A 16,331-nucleotide genomic window follows, 5' to 3' on the forward strand; every position below is an offset into this window, starting at 1 on the left:
TTAATAGATTTCACAAGAATTTCAATCATTTCCCAAAGATTTCAAAAATTTTATAAATATTTCAAATATTTCTTTAAAATTTCAGATAGGTTTAAAAGATTTCACAAAGATTTCAATGATTTCCCAAAGATTTCAAATATTTCGTGAAGATTTCAGATAAATTTAAAAGATTTCATAAAGATTTAAAAAATTTCGGAAATATTATGAAATATTATAAAATATTTATAAAATATTGGAAGTATTTCCCAAAGATTTCGGATAGATTGAAAAGATTTCACAAAGATTTCAAATATTTCGTGAAGATTACGGATAGATTAAAAATATTTCACGTAAATTTCGATGATTTTTCAAAGATTTTCTAAAATTTGAAAAATAATATAGAATATTTATATTTAAAATATATTTAATACATTTAAAAGATTTCAATAAATTCAATGATTTCCCAAAGATTTCAGCAAGTAAACAAAATTTTTGAATATTTTATAAAGATTTCGGATACATTTAATAGATTTCACAAGAATTTCAATCATTTCCCAAAGATTTCAAAGATTTTATAAATATTACAAATATTTCTTTTAAATTTCGTATAGATTTAAAAGATTTCCCAAAAATTTCAATGAGTTTTCAAAGATTTCGAATAGATTTAAAAGATTTCAAGAAATTCAATGATTTTCCAAATATTTCAACAATTAAGCAACGTTTTAAACTATTTTAAAAAGATTTCGGATAGATTTAGAAGATTTCACAAAAATTTCAATCATTTCCCAAAGATTTCAAATATTTTATCAAGATTTCGGATAGATTTAAGAGACTTTGAAAGATCTCAATTATTTTCCAAAGTTCTTTATCATTTAAAAAATATTATCCAACATTTATAAATATTTGGGATAGATTTAACAAATGTCAAAAACTTCAATGATTTTTCAAAGATTTCAACAATTTTACAGATATTTCCAAATTTTTCAAATATTCGACGAGGATTTCAAAGATTTTAGAAAGATTTCAAAGATTTCGGATAGGTTAAGAAGAATTGAACCATTTAAATATACTCAATATTTGAAAAATATTTTTAATATTTTATAAAGATCTAAATTATTTTCCAAAGATTTCAACGATTTTACAAATATTTCCAAAAATATTAAAAATATTCGACCAAGATTTCAAAGATTTTCCAATGATACCAAAGATTTAACAAACATTCGAGAGATTTCGCATAGATTAAAAAGAATTTAAGGACTTTAATGTTTCCTTAATGATTGCGATAATTTCAAAAATTTCAAATATTTTGTAAAGATTTCAGATTGATTTGAAAGATTTCAAAAATTTCAAAAATATTATAAAACATTTATAAAATATTTTTAATATTTCGCAAAGATTTCGGATATATTTAAAATATTTATAAACAATTTGCAAACCTTTGAGATAGGTTTAAAAGATTTCAACGATTCTTCAAAGACTTCAATCATCTCAAAAATATGATCAAATATTTATAAAATATTTTAAATATTTCAAAAAAATTTCGGATAAATTAAAATTATTTCAAGAACTTCAATGATTTATCAAATATTTCAACAACTTAAAATTTTTTTTCAATGTTTTATTGAAATTCTGGGTAAATTTAAAAAAGATTGCAATGATTTTTCAAAGATTTCCATAATTTCGAAATATTTAAAAATATTTTATAAAGATTTCGGATAGATTTAAAAGATTTCACAAAGATGTTTGATATTTCATGAAGATTACGGATAGATTTAAAAGATTTCACGAAGATTTGAATGATTTTCCAAAGATTTTCTACAATTTCAAAAATAATATCAAATATTAATAAAATATTTGAAATATTTTGCAAAGATTTCAGATATATTTAAAAGATTTCAATAAATTCAATTATTTCTTAAAGATTTCAGCAATTAAACACAATTTTAAAATATTTTATAAAGATTTCGGATAGATTTAAAAGATTTTTCAAAGAATTCAGAAATTTCAAAAATATTATAAAATATTTGAAATATTTCGCAAAGATTTCGAATATATTTAAAATATTTAAAGAATTTCAATGATTGCCCAAAGTTTTCAACAATTTAAAAATGTTTTTAAATATTTTACAAAGATTTCGGATAGATCTAAAAGATTTCACAAAGATTTAAATGATTTCCCCAAGTTTGCAACAATTTCACCAATATTTCGACTAAGATTTTTAATGGTTTCCCAAATATTTCAAAGATTTTACGAAATTTTTTAAATATTTCGTAAATATTTCGGACAGATTTAAAAGCTTTCATAAATATTTTGCAAACATTTCGGACAGGTTTAAAAGATTTCAATGATTTTCCAAAGATTTCAAACATCTCAAAAATATGATCAAATAATTATAAAATATTTGAAAAAGATTTTGGATATATTAAAAAAATTTCAAGAAATTTAATGATTTATCATATATATCAAAAAATTTTAACTGTTTTTGAATACTTTATGTAGATTCTGGAAAAATTGAAAAGATTTCAGAAAAATTGCAATGACTTTTCAAATATTTCATTAATTTCAAAAATATTATCAAATATTTGAAATATTTCGTCAAGATTTCGGAGATTTAAAATATTGCAAGAAATTTAATAATTTCCCAAAGATTTCAGCAATTAAACAAAATTTTTTAATATTTTATAAAGATTTCGGATAGATTTAAAAGATTTCACTAAAATTTAAATCATTTCCCAAGGATTTCAATGATTTTCCAAAGATTTCAAATATTTCGTGAAGATTTCAGATAGATTTTAAAGATTTCACAAAGGTTTCAAACACTTCAAAAATAATATCAAATATTTATAAATTATTTGAAATATTTCGTAAAGATTTCGAATATATTTAAAAGATTTCAATAACTTCAATGATTTCCCAAAGATTTTAGCAATTAAACCAAATTTTTAAATATTTTATAAAGATTTCTTATAGATTTAAAAGATTTCACAAGAATTTCAATAGTTCCCAAAAGATTTCAAAGATTTCCCAAAGATTTCCAATATTTCGTGAAGATTTCAGAAAAATTGAAAAGATTTCGGAAAGATTTCAAAATTTTTTTAAATATTATAAAAAATTTGTAAAATATTGGAAATATTTTGCAAAGATATCGGATATATTTAAAATATTTCAAGAAATTCAATGATTTCCCATATAATATAAAATATTTATATTTAAAATATATTTAATATATTTAAAACATTTCAATAAATTCAATTATTTCTTAAAGATTTCAGCAATTAAACACAATTTTAAAATATTTTATAAAGATTTCTTATAGATTTAAAAGATTTCGCAAAAATTTCAATAGTTCCCAAAAGATTTCAAAGATTTTCCAAAGATTTCAAATATTTCGTGAAGATTTCAGATAGATTTTAAAGGTTTCGAAAAGATTTCAAAATTTTTTTAAATATTATAAAATATTTGTAAAATATTGGAAATATTTCGCAAAGATATCGGATATATTTAAAAGATTTCAAGAAATTCAATGATTTCCCAAAGATTTTAGCAATTAAACCAAATTTTTAAATATTTTATAAAGATTTCTTATAGATTTAAAAGATTTCACAAGAATTTCCATAGTTCCCAAAAGATTTCAAAGATTTCCCAAAGATTTCGAATATTTCGTGAAGACTTCAGATAAATTTAAAAGATTTCGGAAAGATTTCAAAATTTTTTTAAATATTATAAAAAATTTGTAAAATATTGGAAATATTTCGCAAAGATATCGGATATATTTAAAAGATTTTAAGAAATTCAATGATTTCCCATATAATATAAAATATTTATATTTAAAATATATTTAATATATTTAAAAGATTTCAATAAATTCAATTATTTCTTAAAGATTTCAGCAATTAAACACAATTTTAAAATATTTTATAAAGATTTCTTATAGATTTCAAAGATTTCCCAAAGATTTCAAATATTTCGTGAAGATTTCAGATAGATTTTAAAGATTTCACACAGATTTCAAACATTTCAAAAATAATATCAAATATTTATAAATTATTTGAAATATTTCGCAAAGATTTCGGATATATTTAAAAGATTTCAATAACTTCAATGATTTCCCAAAGATTTTAGCAATTAAACCAAATTTTTAAATATTTTATAAAGATTTCTTATAGATTTAAAAGATTTCACAAGAATTTCAATAGTTCCCAAAAGATTTGAAAGATTTCCCAAAGATTTCAAATATTTCGTGAAAATTTCAGATAAATTGAAAAGATTTCGGAAAGATTTCAAAATTTTTTTAAATATTATAAAAAATTTGTAAAATATTGGAAATATTTCGCAAAGATATCGGATATATTTAAAAGATTTCAAGAAATTCAATGATTTCCCAAGTATGTCAACAGTTTAAAAATGTTTTTAATTATTTTATAAAGATTCCGGATAAATTAAAAATATTTCATGAAGATTGCAATGATTTTTCAAAGATTTCAATCATTTCAAAACTATTATCAAATATTTCGCAAAGATTTCAAATATTCCTGAAGATTTCGGATAGATTTAAAAGATTTCAATGATTTTCCAAAGATTTCGAATTCTTCGTGAAGATTTCAGATAGATTTCAAACGTTTCGAAAAGATTTCAAAATTTGTTTAAATATTATAAAATATTTGTAAAATATTGGAAATATTTCGCAAAGATATCGGATATATTAAAAATATTTCAAGAAATTCAATGATTTCCCAAATATTTTAATTATTCAAAAAAGGTTTTTAACTGTCTTATAAATATTCCGGATGGATTTAAAAGATTTCACAAAGATTTTAATTATTTCCCAAAGATTTCAAATATTTTCTGAAGATTTCGGATAGATTTCAAAGATTTCAATGAGTTTTCAAAGATTTCAAATAGATTTAAAAGATTTCAAGAACTTTAATGATTTCCCAAAGATTCCAGCAATTAAAGAAAATTTTTGAATATTTTATACAGATTTCGGATACATTTAAAGATTTCACAAAAATTCCAATCATTTCCCAAAGATTTTACAAATATTTCAAATATTTCTTAAAAATTTCGGACATATTTAAAAGATTTCACAAAGATTTCAAATATTTCGGGAAGATTTCAGATAGATTTAAAAGATTTGACGAAGATTTCAAACATTTCAAAAATATTATAAAATATTTGAAATATTTCGTAAAGATTTCGGATATATTTAAAATATTCCAAGAACTTCAATGATTTTCCAAAGATTTCTACAATTTAAAAAGGTTTATAAATATTTTATGAAGATTCCGGGTATATTTAAAAGATTTCACAAAGATTACAATGATTTTTCAAAGATTTAAATAATTTCAAAATATTTTAAAATATTTCGTGAAGATTACGGATAGATTTCAAAGATTTGACTTCCAAATCTCGAGAAATCTAGAAGTTGTTTTAAATTTATTTAAACTTAAAATTATTATTGAAATTTTTTTAGAACTTCTAAATATCTTTTAAAATGAATCGAATTTTCCTTAGAATTAATAGAAAATCCTGCAAATTAAAAAAAAATTCTTAAAATCTTCCACATTCTTTGTTTTAACAATTTTAGAATTATTTTGAAATCTTTTTGATTATTTTCTTAAAATAATTTTCAAAATTAAAAAATTACTTTAAATTTTCCTTTCACAATTCTTAAAAAGTTTCTAATTTTTTTTATTCTGCCGAATTTTATCGGTACACACTATGTTTATGTTATTTGAAATTATTTCAAGTTTAAAATTAATTGCAAATCTTTCCAAAACTGCTAAAAACCTCTTAAAATTACTCAAATTTTTTCTACAAATAATAAATTTTCAATTGTTACTTAAACACTACAATTGAACAATTTCACTTACAAATTAAACATTTTTTGCAAAAAAGATCAATCAAAATTTTAACTTTCAAATTTTAAAAGCTTTTCGAATTTTTTACGATTCAAGTCTTTTTATGTCAAACAATTCAGTTTAAGATTGTTTACCTTTAAATATATGGTTTTAATTCAATCGTCTTAAATGAACAGTCAAATATTGCTAATTATTAAATAATTATTCTTTTTCAATTTAAAAATTTGTAATTAAATGGATTATCAATTGAATATTTTGAACTGAACCAATATTTAAAAAAAAAATACATTGCTATGAAGTTATTTTTAAGTTAAAAATATTTTATAAACTTTCAATCGGAATTAATTATTAACCCTAAAACTGAGTTTGCGTAAATGCCAACAAAATGAAACAACTTCGGGTGCGAATTCGCACCAGTGTACCGTTTGAGGTTTAAATTAAAAATATACGCTTCAAAATGAAAATCCAAAGTGAACAATGTTTTACATAAAAGATTTTTTAATAAGGCATTGTAAACTGAACTTTCAGATGTTAACCCAATAAAATAAATAAATGAAAAAAACTTACATTTCCAATTCGGATTATGACCATAGAACTGGGCTGCGTGTGCGTGAATGCCAACAAAATGAAAAAACGTCGAGTGCGAATTCGCACCAGTGTACCATTTGAGGTTATTTTTTTAAAAACCGATTGAAATCGAACTTTGACCAATTTTTCTTTTAAATCTTTGTAAAATTCCCGGTTTCCCGATGAAGCGGCCACCCTGTAAAATAATCAACTGACCTTCGCGTGCTTTCTAGGATCAATTCCAGAGAAGAGAATCCTCGGCTGCTTGTCTGGTGGCGGAGGATCTGGATTACTGACTACGATTGGCTCGTCCAGACCGAGCAAGTGTGGATCCTTAATCGCTAATGGCACATCGAGTCGGGGCTTCTTGTACTTTCTCATTGCATTTGGTCCCTGGCCAACTTGTTTCACTTTGTCGTATGACTCTTGGGTTATATTAATTGGCATCTTCCAAGCAGCTAGAAACCAAAATTTTCGTAATTTTGGGGAGATTTTATTTTTGAAAATTTCTTTTCTTTTTTTTTAGAGGAGAGTTCTTACCCATCAGTTGCGGAAGGAGCGAATAATCTAATCTAAAAGGATTTCCGAGACTGAATTGCTGATACTTTGGCGCGTCGATCTGATGAAGAGCGTTCATTTGTCCACAGAGCAAATCAGTCAGCCACTGGGCATTCACGACACTGATTTGCCACTCCCGCGCTTTTTTAAATTTCGCGCCATCAGGTCTGCGAAAAAATAAACCAAATAGAAACGGAATTGTTTCAAAAAAGGGATTTTTCAATCGTTTCATTTTTTTTAGGGTTTCGCAGCCGCGGGCGGATCCCTTTTACAGATTTAAAAAATCGGAATTTCTATCTTTATTATTGATAAGTAGATTATTTAAATTTCGCGGCAAAATGTATCGCTTCGAATTGGAAAGGGCGCTAAATTTGAATGATGAGAAATCATTTTAAACACTTTTTGGTTGAGTTTTCAAATTTAAAAAAATCAATTTTGAAACAAAATTAGAAAAAAATTCTTTTTAAACCAAAAACTGACAAAATAAAATTTTTGTTAAAACAATCATTTTCTAACAACAACAACAAAATGAATTCTCAACAAAATAATTCAATTTTAAACCCAGAAGATAAATTTTCTACCAAAAAAGATACATTTTCAATCAAATATATAAATTTGCAACTAAATAAAATAAAATTGCAAACCAAAAATAGAACAACAACAAAAAATTTTCAGAAAAATTAATTCATTTTCAACTAGAAATATGAATTTTCGAATAAAAAATGGAATTTTTAAACGATGAGATGAATTGTCTACATAAAAAAAATTTAACAAATTTTTGTTTTTCAACCAAAAAAATTAATTCTTAACAAAAATTTAATATTTAAAATTTGTACGAAACAGAACATTTTTTAACGAAGAGTATTAAATTTCTATCAAAAAGGTAAATTTTAGACAAAAAATAGAATAGTTAAAGTGAATTTTCAACAAAAATGATAAATCTTGAATTACAAAGAATTAAATTTTTAACCAAATGCATGAATTTTCCACTAAAAATATAAATTTTCAATCCAAAAGATAAAATTTCTATAAAAAAAGGGAATTTTTACCTAAATACTTTTTGTTTTCAACCAAAGAAATGAATTCTTAACAAAGAACAGAATATTTAAATTTTCTGCAAAATGAAACATTTTTTAAAGAAAAAGATTAAATTTCTATCAAAAAGGTACATTTTCAACAAAAAATGAAATAATTAAGGTCAATTTCTTAACTAAAATGATGAATTTTCAATCTAAAAAAATTAGATTTTTAACCGAGAAGATGATTTTTCCACTTTAAAAAAAATGAATTCTCAAGAAAATAATTCAATTTTAAATTTAAATTATTTCTTGAAAAAATTTTTTTAATGCAAAAATTAAATTTTAAATTCAAAAGATTAATTTTCTACCAAAAAAAAAATACATTTGCAATCAAATATATAAATTTGCAATTATATAAAATTAAATTACAAACCAAAAATAGGAAATTTCAACTTACGGTTAGAGAAGCAAATTTTAACCAAAACAAAAAACAATTTTGAGAAAAATTAATTAGTTCTCAAATAAAAATATGAATTTTTGACCGAAAAATTGAATTTTTAACCCAAGAGTTGAATTGTCTACATATCAAAAATATAAAAAGAATAAAAACGAATTTTAACCAAATATTTTTTTTCAATCAAAGAAATGAATTCTTAACCAAAAATATTACATTTCTATCAAAAAGAGAAATTTTCGACAAAAAATGGAAGTTAAACTGAATTTTCAACCAACATGATAAATCTTAAGTTAAAAAAAAAATTTAATTTGTAACCAAATACATGAATTTTTCACTAAAAAGATAAATTTTCTACCAAAAATAAAATACTAAAATTTATAGTCAGTAAAATAAATTTTCAACCCAAAATATGAATTTTCTATAAAAAACATATCATGTGAACTAAATATATTTTTTTTTTCAAAGAGAGAAAAATTTTTAAACACAGTAATGAATTTTCAACCATAAATATATTTTTTAGCGAAATAGTGGAATTTTTCACCCAAAAGATAAAATTTCTATAGAAAAAAGGAATTTTTACCTAAATATTTTTGTTTTCAACAAAGAAAAAAATGAATTCTTAATAAATAATAGAATAGTTCAATTTTCCACCATTCCAAACAAAGAAATGAATTCTTACAAAAACAGAAGTTAAATTTTCTACAAAATAGAACATTTTTTAACAAAAAAGATTACATTTCTTATAAAAAAGGAAAATTTTAATCAAAACGAATTTTCAACAAACAGTTGATTTTTTCTCTAAAACAGATAAATTTCTATAACAAAAAAAGGAATTTTTAACTAAGTTTTTTTTTTCAACCAAAGAAATGAGTTCTTTACAAAAAATAGAAAAAACTAAAAATATAAATTTTCTATCAAAAAGAAAAAACACTTCCAATTTCAGTTGGTAAAACAGATTTTCAACCAAAAGAAATTAATTTCTAATAAAAAATAAACGAATTTTCTGCCAAATTAATTAATTTTCAATCACAGTTATAAATTTTAAACCAAAAATATGAATTTTTCACGAAATATTAGAATTTTCAACCAAGGAAATAAATTCTTAACAAACAATAGAATAGTTAAATTTTTCACATAAAAAAATGATTCAAACAAATCTTTCAAACAAAATAATTGAATAATCAAGCAAAGAAGAAGAATTTTTAACTAAAAAGTTGCATTTACATTAAAAAAAGAATTGAAAATTATTGTTAGACAGATGAATTTTTAAATAAAAATGATCAATTAAGAAAAAATTTGAATGTTCAATCCAAAAAGACGAATTTTTAACCGAAAATAATTACTTTTTAATCAAATACTTTAATTTTTAATCAAACAGTTGCATTTTTTATCCAAAGAAGATTTGAATTTTTAACAAGATTATGAAATTTTCGACCAAAGAGTTTCATTTTTATCCAAGAAAAATGAAAATTCGACGAAAACATTAAAATTTTTTAATCAAAAAGAACAATTTCAACAAAAAAAAGAGTTGAATTTTCATCAAAAAATATTTCAATTTACTTTTTAACACAAAAATACGAATTTCAAACAAAAAATAACTTTTTTAGGAAATAGCTGAATTTTCAACAAGAAAGTTACATTTTTATCCAAGAAAGATGAAAGATTTTTTCTAAAAAAATATGTAAAAAATTAAATATAATAAAAAATAATAATATTCGAAGCTTTTCAAGAATTTTCAAAGCTTTTAAAAGAACAAAAAAATTGTCTCAAGATTACTGGTTATATTTCAAATTACTTCTTTATTAAAAAAAAAAAAGAAGAATTATAGAAGATAACTTAATCAGAATTAGGAAATTACAAAAAATTTTATTATGCTTGATAAATATTTAAAAGTATTCATACTATTCAAAGTTAATTTGAAACTTTTGAAAAATTTCATGTTTGTTTTTTTTTTTTTTTTTAATGAACATTGTTTTTATTTTGAAAAACTATCTTCAGGATAGTATTCTAAAATATTTCAAAGTATAAAAAAAAATTAAAATAGGAATCTGAATGATTTTAAGGTAGAATTTTTTTATCTTTAAAAAATATTAAGACAAATTCGAAAAAATTTTAAAAGACATTTAAAAGGTTCAGAAGTCTTAAAAAGATTCCAGAAAAATAGTTATTTTGAAATAGGCAAAAATTTTAAGAAAATTGTGGTTCTTTTACAATTTTGTAAAAAAGGAAGCTTTTTTACCATAAAAATACTTTTCATTAAACATAATAATTGTAGGCCTAGTGAAAATAAAAGAGTGCTATATACGAAATTTTTCATAAGCCCCCAAAATCTGATTTTATGATAAAAAAAAAGTTTTCTTGTTCATTTTATTAAATATTACGAAGCTTCTCATTTTTCAACTTTAGCATCAGTGTAATGAAATTTTTTTAATTCAACAATTTTTTGATATTGATATAATCAAAAAGAGTAGTAAAATAATTCTTAAAAAAAAATTAAAAAAAAAAGAATTAAATTTTAAACAAAATAGTCGAATTTTTAACAGAATAGTAGAATTCTCTACTACAAAAATATATTTTCAAACAAATAGTCGAATTTTCAGACGGAATTCAAAATGCAAGTAAAAATATCAATTTTTAAATAAAAAAAATTAACTTCATAGTTTCATTTTCCAACAGAAATTAATGTACAATTAAAAAAATTAATCTGCAACTAAAAAAATTAATTTTTAATAGAGTTGGTCAACCTTTAACAACAACAAAAAAAGACAAATTTTCAACCAGTTATGAATTTTCAATTAAAATGATGAATCTTTGACAACAACAAAAATTTAAACAGAAGTGGCCAAACTTTTAACCCAGAACTTAAATTTTCCAATCAAATAAACGCATTTTCAACAAATTCAACTTTTAAGTCAAAAAAGGATAGTTTCTTTTTGTAAAATAACTGCATTTTCTATCCAAAAATATAAATTTTTCACACAAAAGTTGCAGTATTACCCAAAAAAGAGGAAATTTGAACCAAAAAGATTTTTTTCAGGCAAAAAATTAATTTCTAACAATAAAAAATGTTGTATTCAAATGCTCAATAATTTACGCGTATAAAATTGAAGGTGATAAAATTTTTCAATATAAAAAAATATAGATCTAGGCTATCATTTTCAATGCTATAAATTAAAAATCAATGAACTTAAAAATTTTCAAAATTATATAATTTTAAAGAATTTTAAGCTTAGAAACATCAAATATTGAACAATTTTTAACTGAACCCTTCTTAAAATAGCAATTCAATTATTTTCTTTTTAAATAGTTTAAACATCCTTGGAAAGCTTCAAAATTTTATTTCAAAATCTTGAGAAATCTAGAAGTTGTTTTAAATTTGTTTTAAATTAAAAATTATTTTTGAAATTTTTTCGGAACTTCTAAATATCTGTCAAAATGAATTGATTTTTTTTCTACAATTTTCAGAAAATCCTGCAAATTTGAGAAAATTTCTTTACAATTTGGATCTATAAATAAAAATTGAACATTTATTATTTGAAGGCGAAATTTAAGTAATTTTAAGAGGTATGAAGATGTTTTGAAAAGATACAAAGTTAATGTAAAACTTGAAATGATAGCCTAATATAAAACAAAATGTAGATTTTTGCAGATTTTAAACAAAAAATAATAGATTCTTTTAAAGAATTGTGAAAGGCTTTAAAAGAATAAAAACATTTTCTTAAGATTCTTAGGAAAATTAAAAATAACTTCTCATTTTGAAAAATTATTTTAAGAGAATATTTAAAAAGTTTTTTAAAGATTTAAACAAAATTTTCAAAAAAGATTCTAGGAGATTTTAAGAAAACTTTCTAAAAACTGAATGATAATTTTTTATCTTTTTAAAATTTCTAAATTCAAATATTGCTAAATATTTAATAATTCATCTTTTTTTTTAATAAAAATTTTCAAATTGAATTGGTTAAAAATGAAATATTTTAGACTGTAACAATATTTTTAATTTAATAAAATCTTTTCATTAGAAATATATTATTATGAAGTTATTTTTAATTTGAAAATAGTTTATAAACTTTCAGTCAGTTTTAACGTTAAAATCTAAAAATTCTTAAATTTTGAACTGATTTAAAATCGTTTTTGTTCACTTTTTATTATTTAAAGTACAGAGAAATTAAAAAAAATGTATTTGTTTATTAAATAAAAATGTTTTTATCAAAAATTTTCAAAACCAAAGGCTTTTATTTTTTATTTGTTCAAGTCTTTAAAAAAGCATTTAAAAATTCTTTAAATTAAAAATTTAGTTTAGGAATAAAAATTTTTAATTGAAAATTTGTTAAGTAAACAAATTATGAATTACGCATTGTAAGCTAAATGATAGCATAATTGAAAAACATAAAAATTCAAATAATTGTTGAAAAACTATTGAAATCAAATGTGAACAGATTCTCCTTCTAAAAATTTGTAAAATAAAAAAATTCCCGGACATTTCCCGGTTTCCCGGTCCAGCAGCCACCCTGCAAATTGTTAAATTTTTAAGCCAAAAAAAAAGAATCATTTACAAAACAGTGGAATTTTCAATCAGAAAATGTGCATTTTTAACCAAATAGTTCATTATCATTCAAATAGTTGAATATTCTACCAAAATAATAAAACTTGTATCGTAAAAAGAAAAATATTCAACAAAGCAGTTGAATTTTCCAGCTGAAAACACAATAATTATTTAATAAAATCGTTAAATTTTTACCAAGAAAATATGAATTTCAAACAAAAAGACAATCAATTCTCCAGCAATAATGAACTAGTTACACTTTTAGTTAAAAAACTAATTTTCAAAAAAAAATTGACAGCAAAAAATTATTAGATTTCAGAAATTTAAAAATGAAATAATTGTTATTAAAATTGTAGAAAAAAAATCGAAAATAAATTAGAAACTTTGAAATATCTTCGAATGTAGCTTCGTAATTTTTACCGTGAGAAAAAATTTAAACAATTATAAATCAAATAAAAACTACCAAAAAACGGTTTAGCCACTTTTTTTCGTTCAGCAGAGAATAGAAAATTTGAAACCCTATTTTTTCCTTAAAGAAATAAAAATTTCAGGACCATGATCAAAATTCAAGGACTTTTCCAGGTTTTCAAAAATTTCTAGGACGCTTAACCCTCAATTGTCACACTGGGTCCACAGCACCCCAAAGTAGACAACTGTAGATAATTTCTCAACTTTGGAATAAACTTACCTGAAACTTATTGTGGATGAAAAAAATAAAGGAAACATTATAGAAATATTCGCGAGTGAAAAAAAGCATGGGGTCCATTGGACCCCGAGTGACGATTAAGGGTTAATAGGCTGCGAAACCCCTTTTTTCTAGGCGCTCGGCGCCTTCAACTATTCAAAAAAAAAATTTTTTCAAGTACCTTCTGCAGACAAGAAGTGTATTATGTTTCGAAAAGTATACTGTCAGTTTGGCCCCGAGAGTCTCGAGCATGATTTTCACTTTGGAGCGTTCCTCTCCTTCGAATCCGGAAAGAGAAATGATATGTTTGCTGCAGGGAAGTTCCGTCATACTGAAATGTGTCGGAAAATGAAGAGCGTGCCATGGTGGAAGCACTTGTTGTTTATTGACAACATCGGAGAGCCAATGGGCGCTGACACAACGTTTCCCTTCTCGAAGAGCCTGGACAACAATTGGATGCTTTTGTGTAATTGCGAGGACGTGAGTGGCTCGGGGACAATATTGCGGCTCAATTTCACCCCCGTGTCTCTCGATCACCTGCTTCCAAACGTGAACCTCGTTTGGATTCTGTGCGTCATATTCAACGATGACGAAAATACAACCGAGGAGGAAAAGATCTGGCGGCACTGCACATAAAAATGAAATTTAACAAATTTAAATTAAATTAAAATCAAATATTAAATCCTATTTCACAGTCAATAATCAAGTTAACGCTCAAAGTGGATATACGGTAAAAATCACGATAGAGTGCATCGTGGGTGATTTATACCCCAGCCTACTTAATCATGTATTGTTTAACCCCTAGTGAATATTTTGTCACAATAAAATTATCCGATATAGTTTAAGATATCTTTTATCAGGTAGAGCTCATTTTATAGCCATTTATTTATCTTAAGTCTGTTAAAAAAATTATTTAAAAAAAAAGTGAAAAAATGTTGTTCTTTTTTTACTTAAAAATTCATAACTCACGCAATTATAATTATTTTAACCTGAAAATTGATGACTATACTTTTGAAATAGTGTACTTTCATAAAAAAAATACTGCAACATGGGTGCTTTCAAAGAAGATAATTATTTGCACAGTTGAAAAGTCAATTTTATGATAAAATTATGAATCAGATTTTTTGCTTTTAAATCAAGAAATTAAAAAAGGAGACATATATAACTATATTTTAACAATTATATTTTATTCAACACCTCCACAGTCTGTTCTCGCATAACGCGCTGCCATAAGTTATAAGCCATCTACAAAGAAAAAATTTATGAAATGATAAAAAAAAATAATTATTTCACTTCATATGATATACTTAAGTGAAAAAGTAAACAAAAATCAATAAAATTTCAACAAAAAATTTGCTTCAAAATTACTTTCTCACTCACTAAGATAACACTGGGTGCAATATACCCCACGATTTTTTTACCTTCATTTTCAGCTAAACGACTTTACTTACAGTTAGTGTAGGTAACAGGGTGGTCGTTTTAATCTAAGAAAATAATTCCCGGTCATTTCCCGGTTTGCGAACATTTTTCACCGCCAATGAAATTTAGGAAATCAAACTATATTCTAAGCATTTTTCCATATAAATTAATAAAAAATCAATAAATTAAAGCACTCAAAGTGGAACCCTTGAATTCCAAAGTTTAAAAATTGAAGTTCCAAAAATATAAACTAACGTTAACATTTTCAATAGTCTAAATTAAAGAATCAAGCAATGAACTTTCAAAATTTTCAAAATTATATTATTTTAGGTAATTTTAAGCCACACATTAAAAAATGAAAAATCATTTTTTTAACTCAACATTTCCGAAATTAGAAGTTAAATTACTTTTATTTCAAATGGTCTCGGCATCCTTTAAAAGCTTTAAAATTTTATTTCAAAATCTTGAGAAATCTAGAAGTGGTTTCAAATTTTTCCAAATTCAAAATAATTTTAGAATTTTTTTCGGAACTTTTAAATATAGTTCAGAATGAATTGAATTTTTTCTATAACTTTTGGAAAATCCTGCAGATTAAAAAAATTTGAATTTATAAACAAAAATAGAACACTTATTATTTGTAAAAATATTAGAGTAATTTTAAGAGATATTTAGCAGTTTTGAAAAGATTCGAATCAAATTGAGAACTTGAAATAATTTTTTTGCAGATTTCAAACAAAAAATTTATAATTTTTTTAAGAATTGTGAAAGACTTCAAAAGAATAAAAAATTTTCTTAAAATTTTTAGGAAAATTGAAAATGATTTTTCACTTTAAAAAATTATGCAAGATTTAAAGATTTTATTTAATTTGCAGGATTTTCAAAGACTGTAGGAAAATTTCGATTAATTTTAAAACATATTTAGAAATTTTGAAAAAAATGTTAACACCCTTCGTTTAACTTACTTGAAATAATTTCAAGTTTTTAATTAATTTTGAATCTTTTTAAAACTTCTATTTTTAAATAAAAGTCATTAGATTTGCAAAGTTGATAATTTTTAAACAATTTTAGGCTGCATTAGTGCTTTACACCTAAAATTAGTTGTCAAGCCATATTTACTGACTTTTGTGGAAATAAGTTAATTAAAAAATTAAAAAACAAATATTTTTCTAAATTTTTTTTGTTTTTTTTTTCTTAGAATTTGCTTCGTATCTAAATGTTTATACTTTTTTTTTTAATTTTAGGT

The 16,331-nt window shown here is 22.7% G+C and overlaps 1 protein-coding gene across 2 annotated transcripts in view; it reads right to left on the reverse strand.

Moving 5' to 3' along the window:
* The window catches only part of LOC117172601 (PAX-interacting protein 1-like), a 71,094-nt gene that overhangs the window by 10,064 nt on the left and 44,699 nt on the right, over positions 1 to 16,331 (reverse strand). For both annotated transcript variants that reach the window (XM_033360689.1, XM_033360691.1), the window contains exons 6-8: positions 13,851 to 14,295; positions 6,948 to 7,132; positions 6,624 to 6,865 (exon numbers count right to left, since the gene is read on the reverse strand). In XM_033360689.1, coding sequence (XP_033216580.1) covers positions 6,624 to 6,865; positions 6,948 to 7,132; positions 13,851 to 14,295 — 872 coding nt within the window. The remainder of the gene's footprint in view (positions 1 to 6,623; positions 6,866 to 6,947; positions 7,133 to 13,850; positions 14,296 to 16,331) is intronic.

Source organism: Belonocnema kinseyi, chromosome 5 (assembly GCF_010883055.1).
Source record: "Belonocnema kinseyi isolate 2016_QV_RU_SX_M_011 chromosome 5, B_treatae_v1, whole genome shotgun sequence".
Taxonomy (NCBI): Eukaryota; Metazoa; Arthropoda; class Insecta; order Hymenoptera; family Cynipidae; genus Belonocnema; species Belonocnema kinseyi.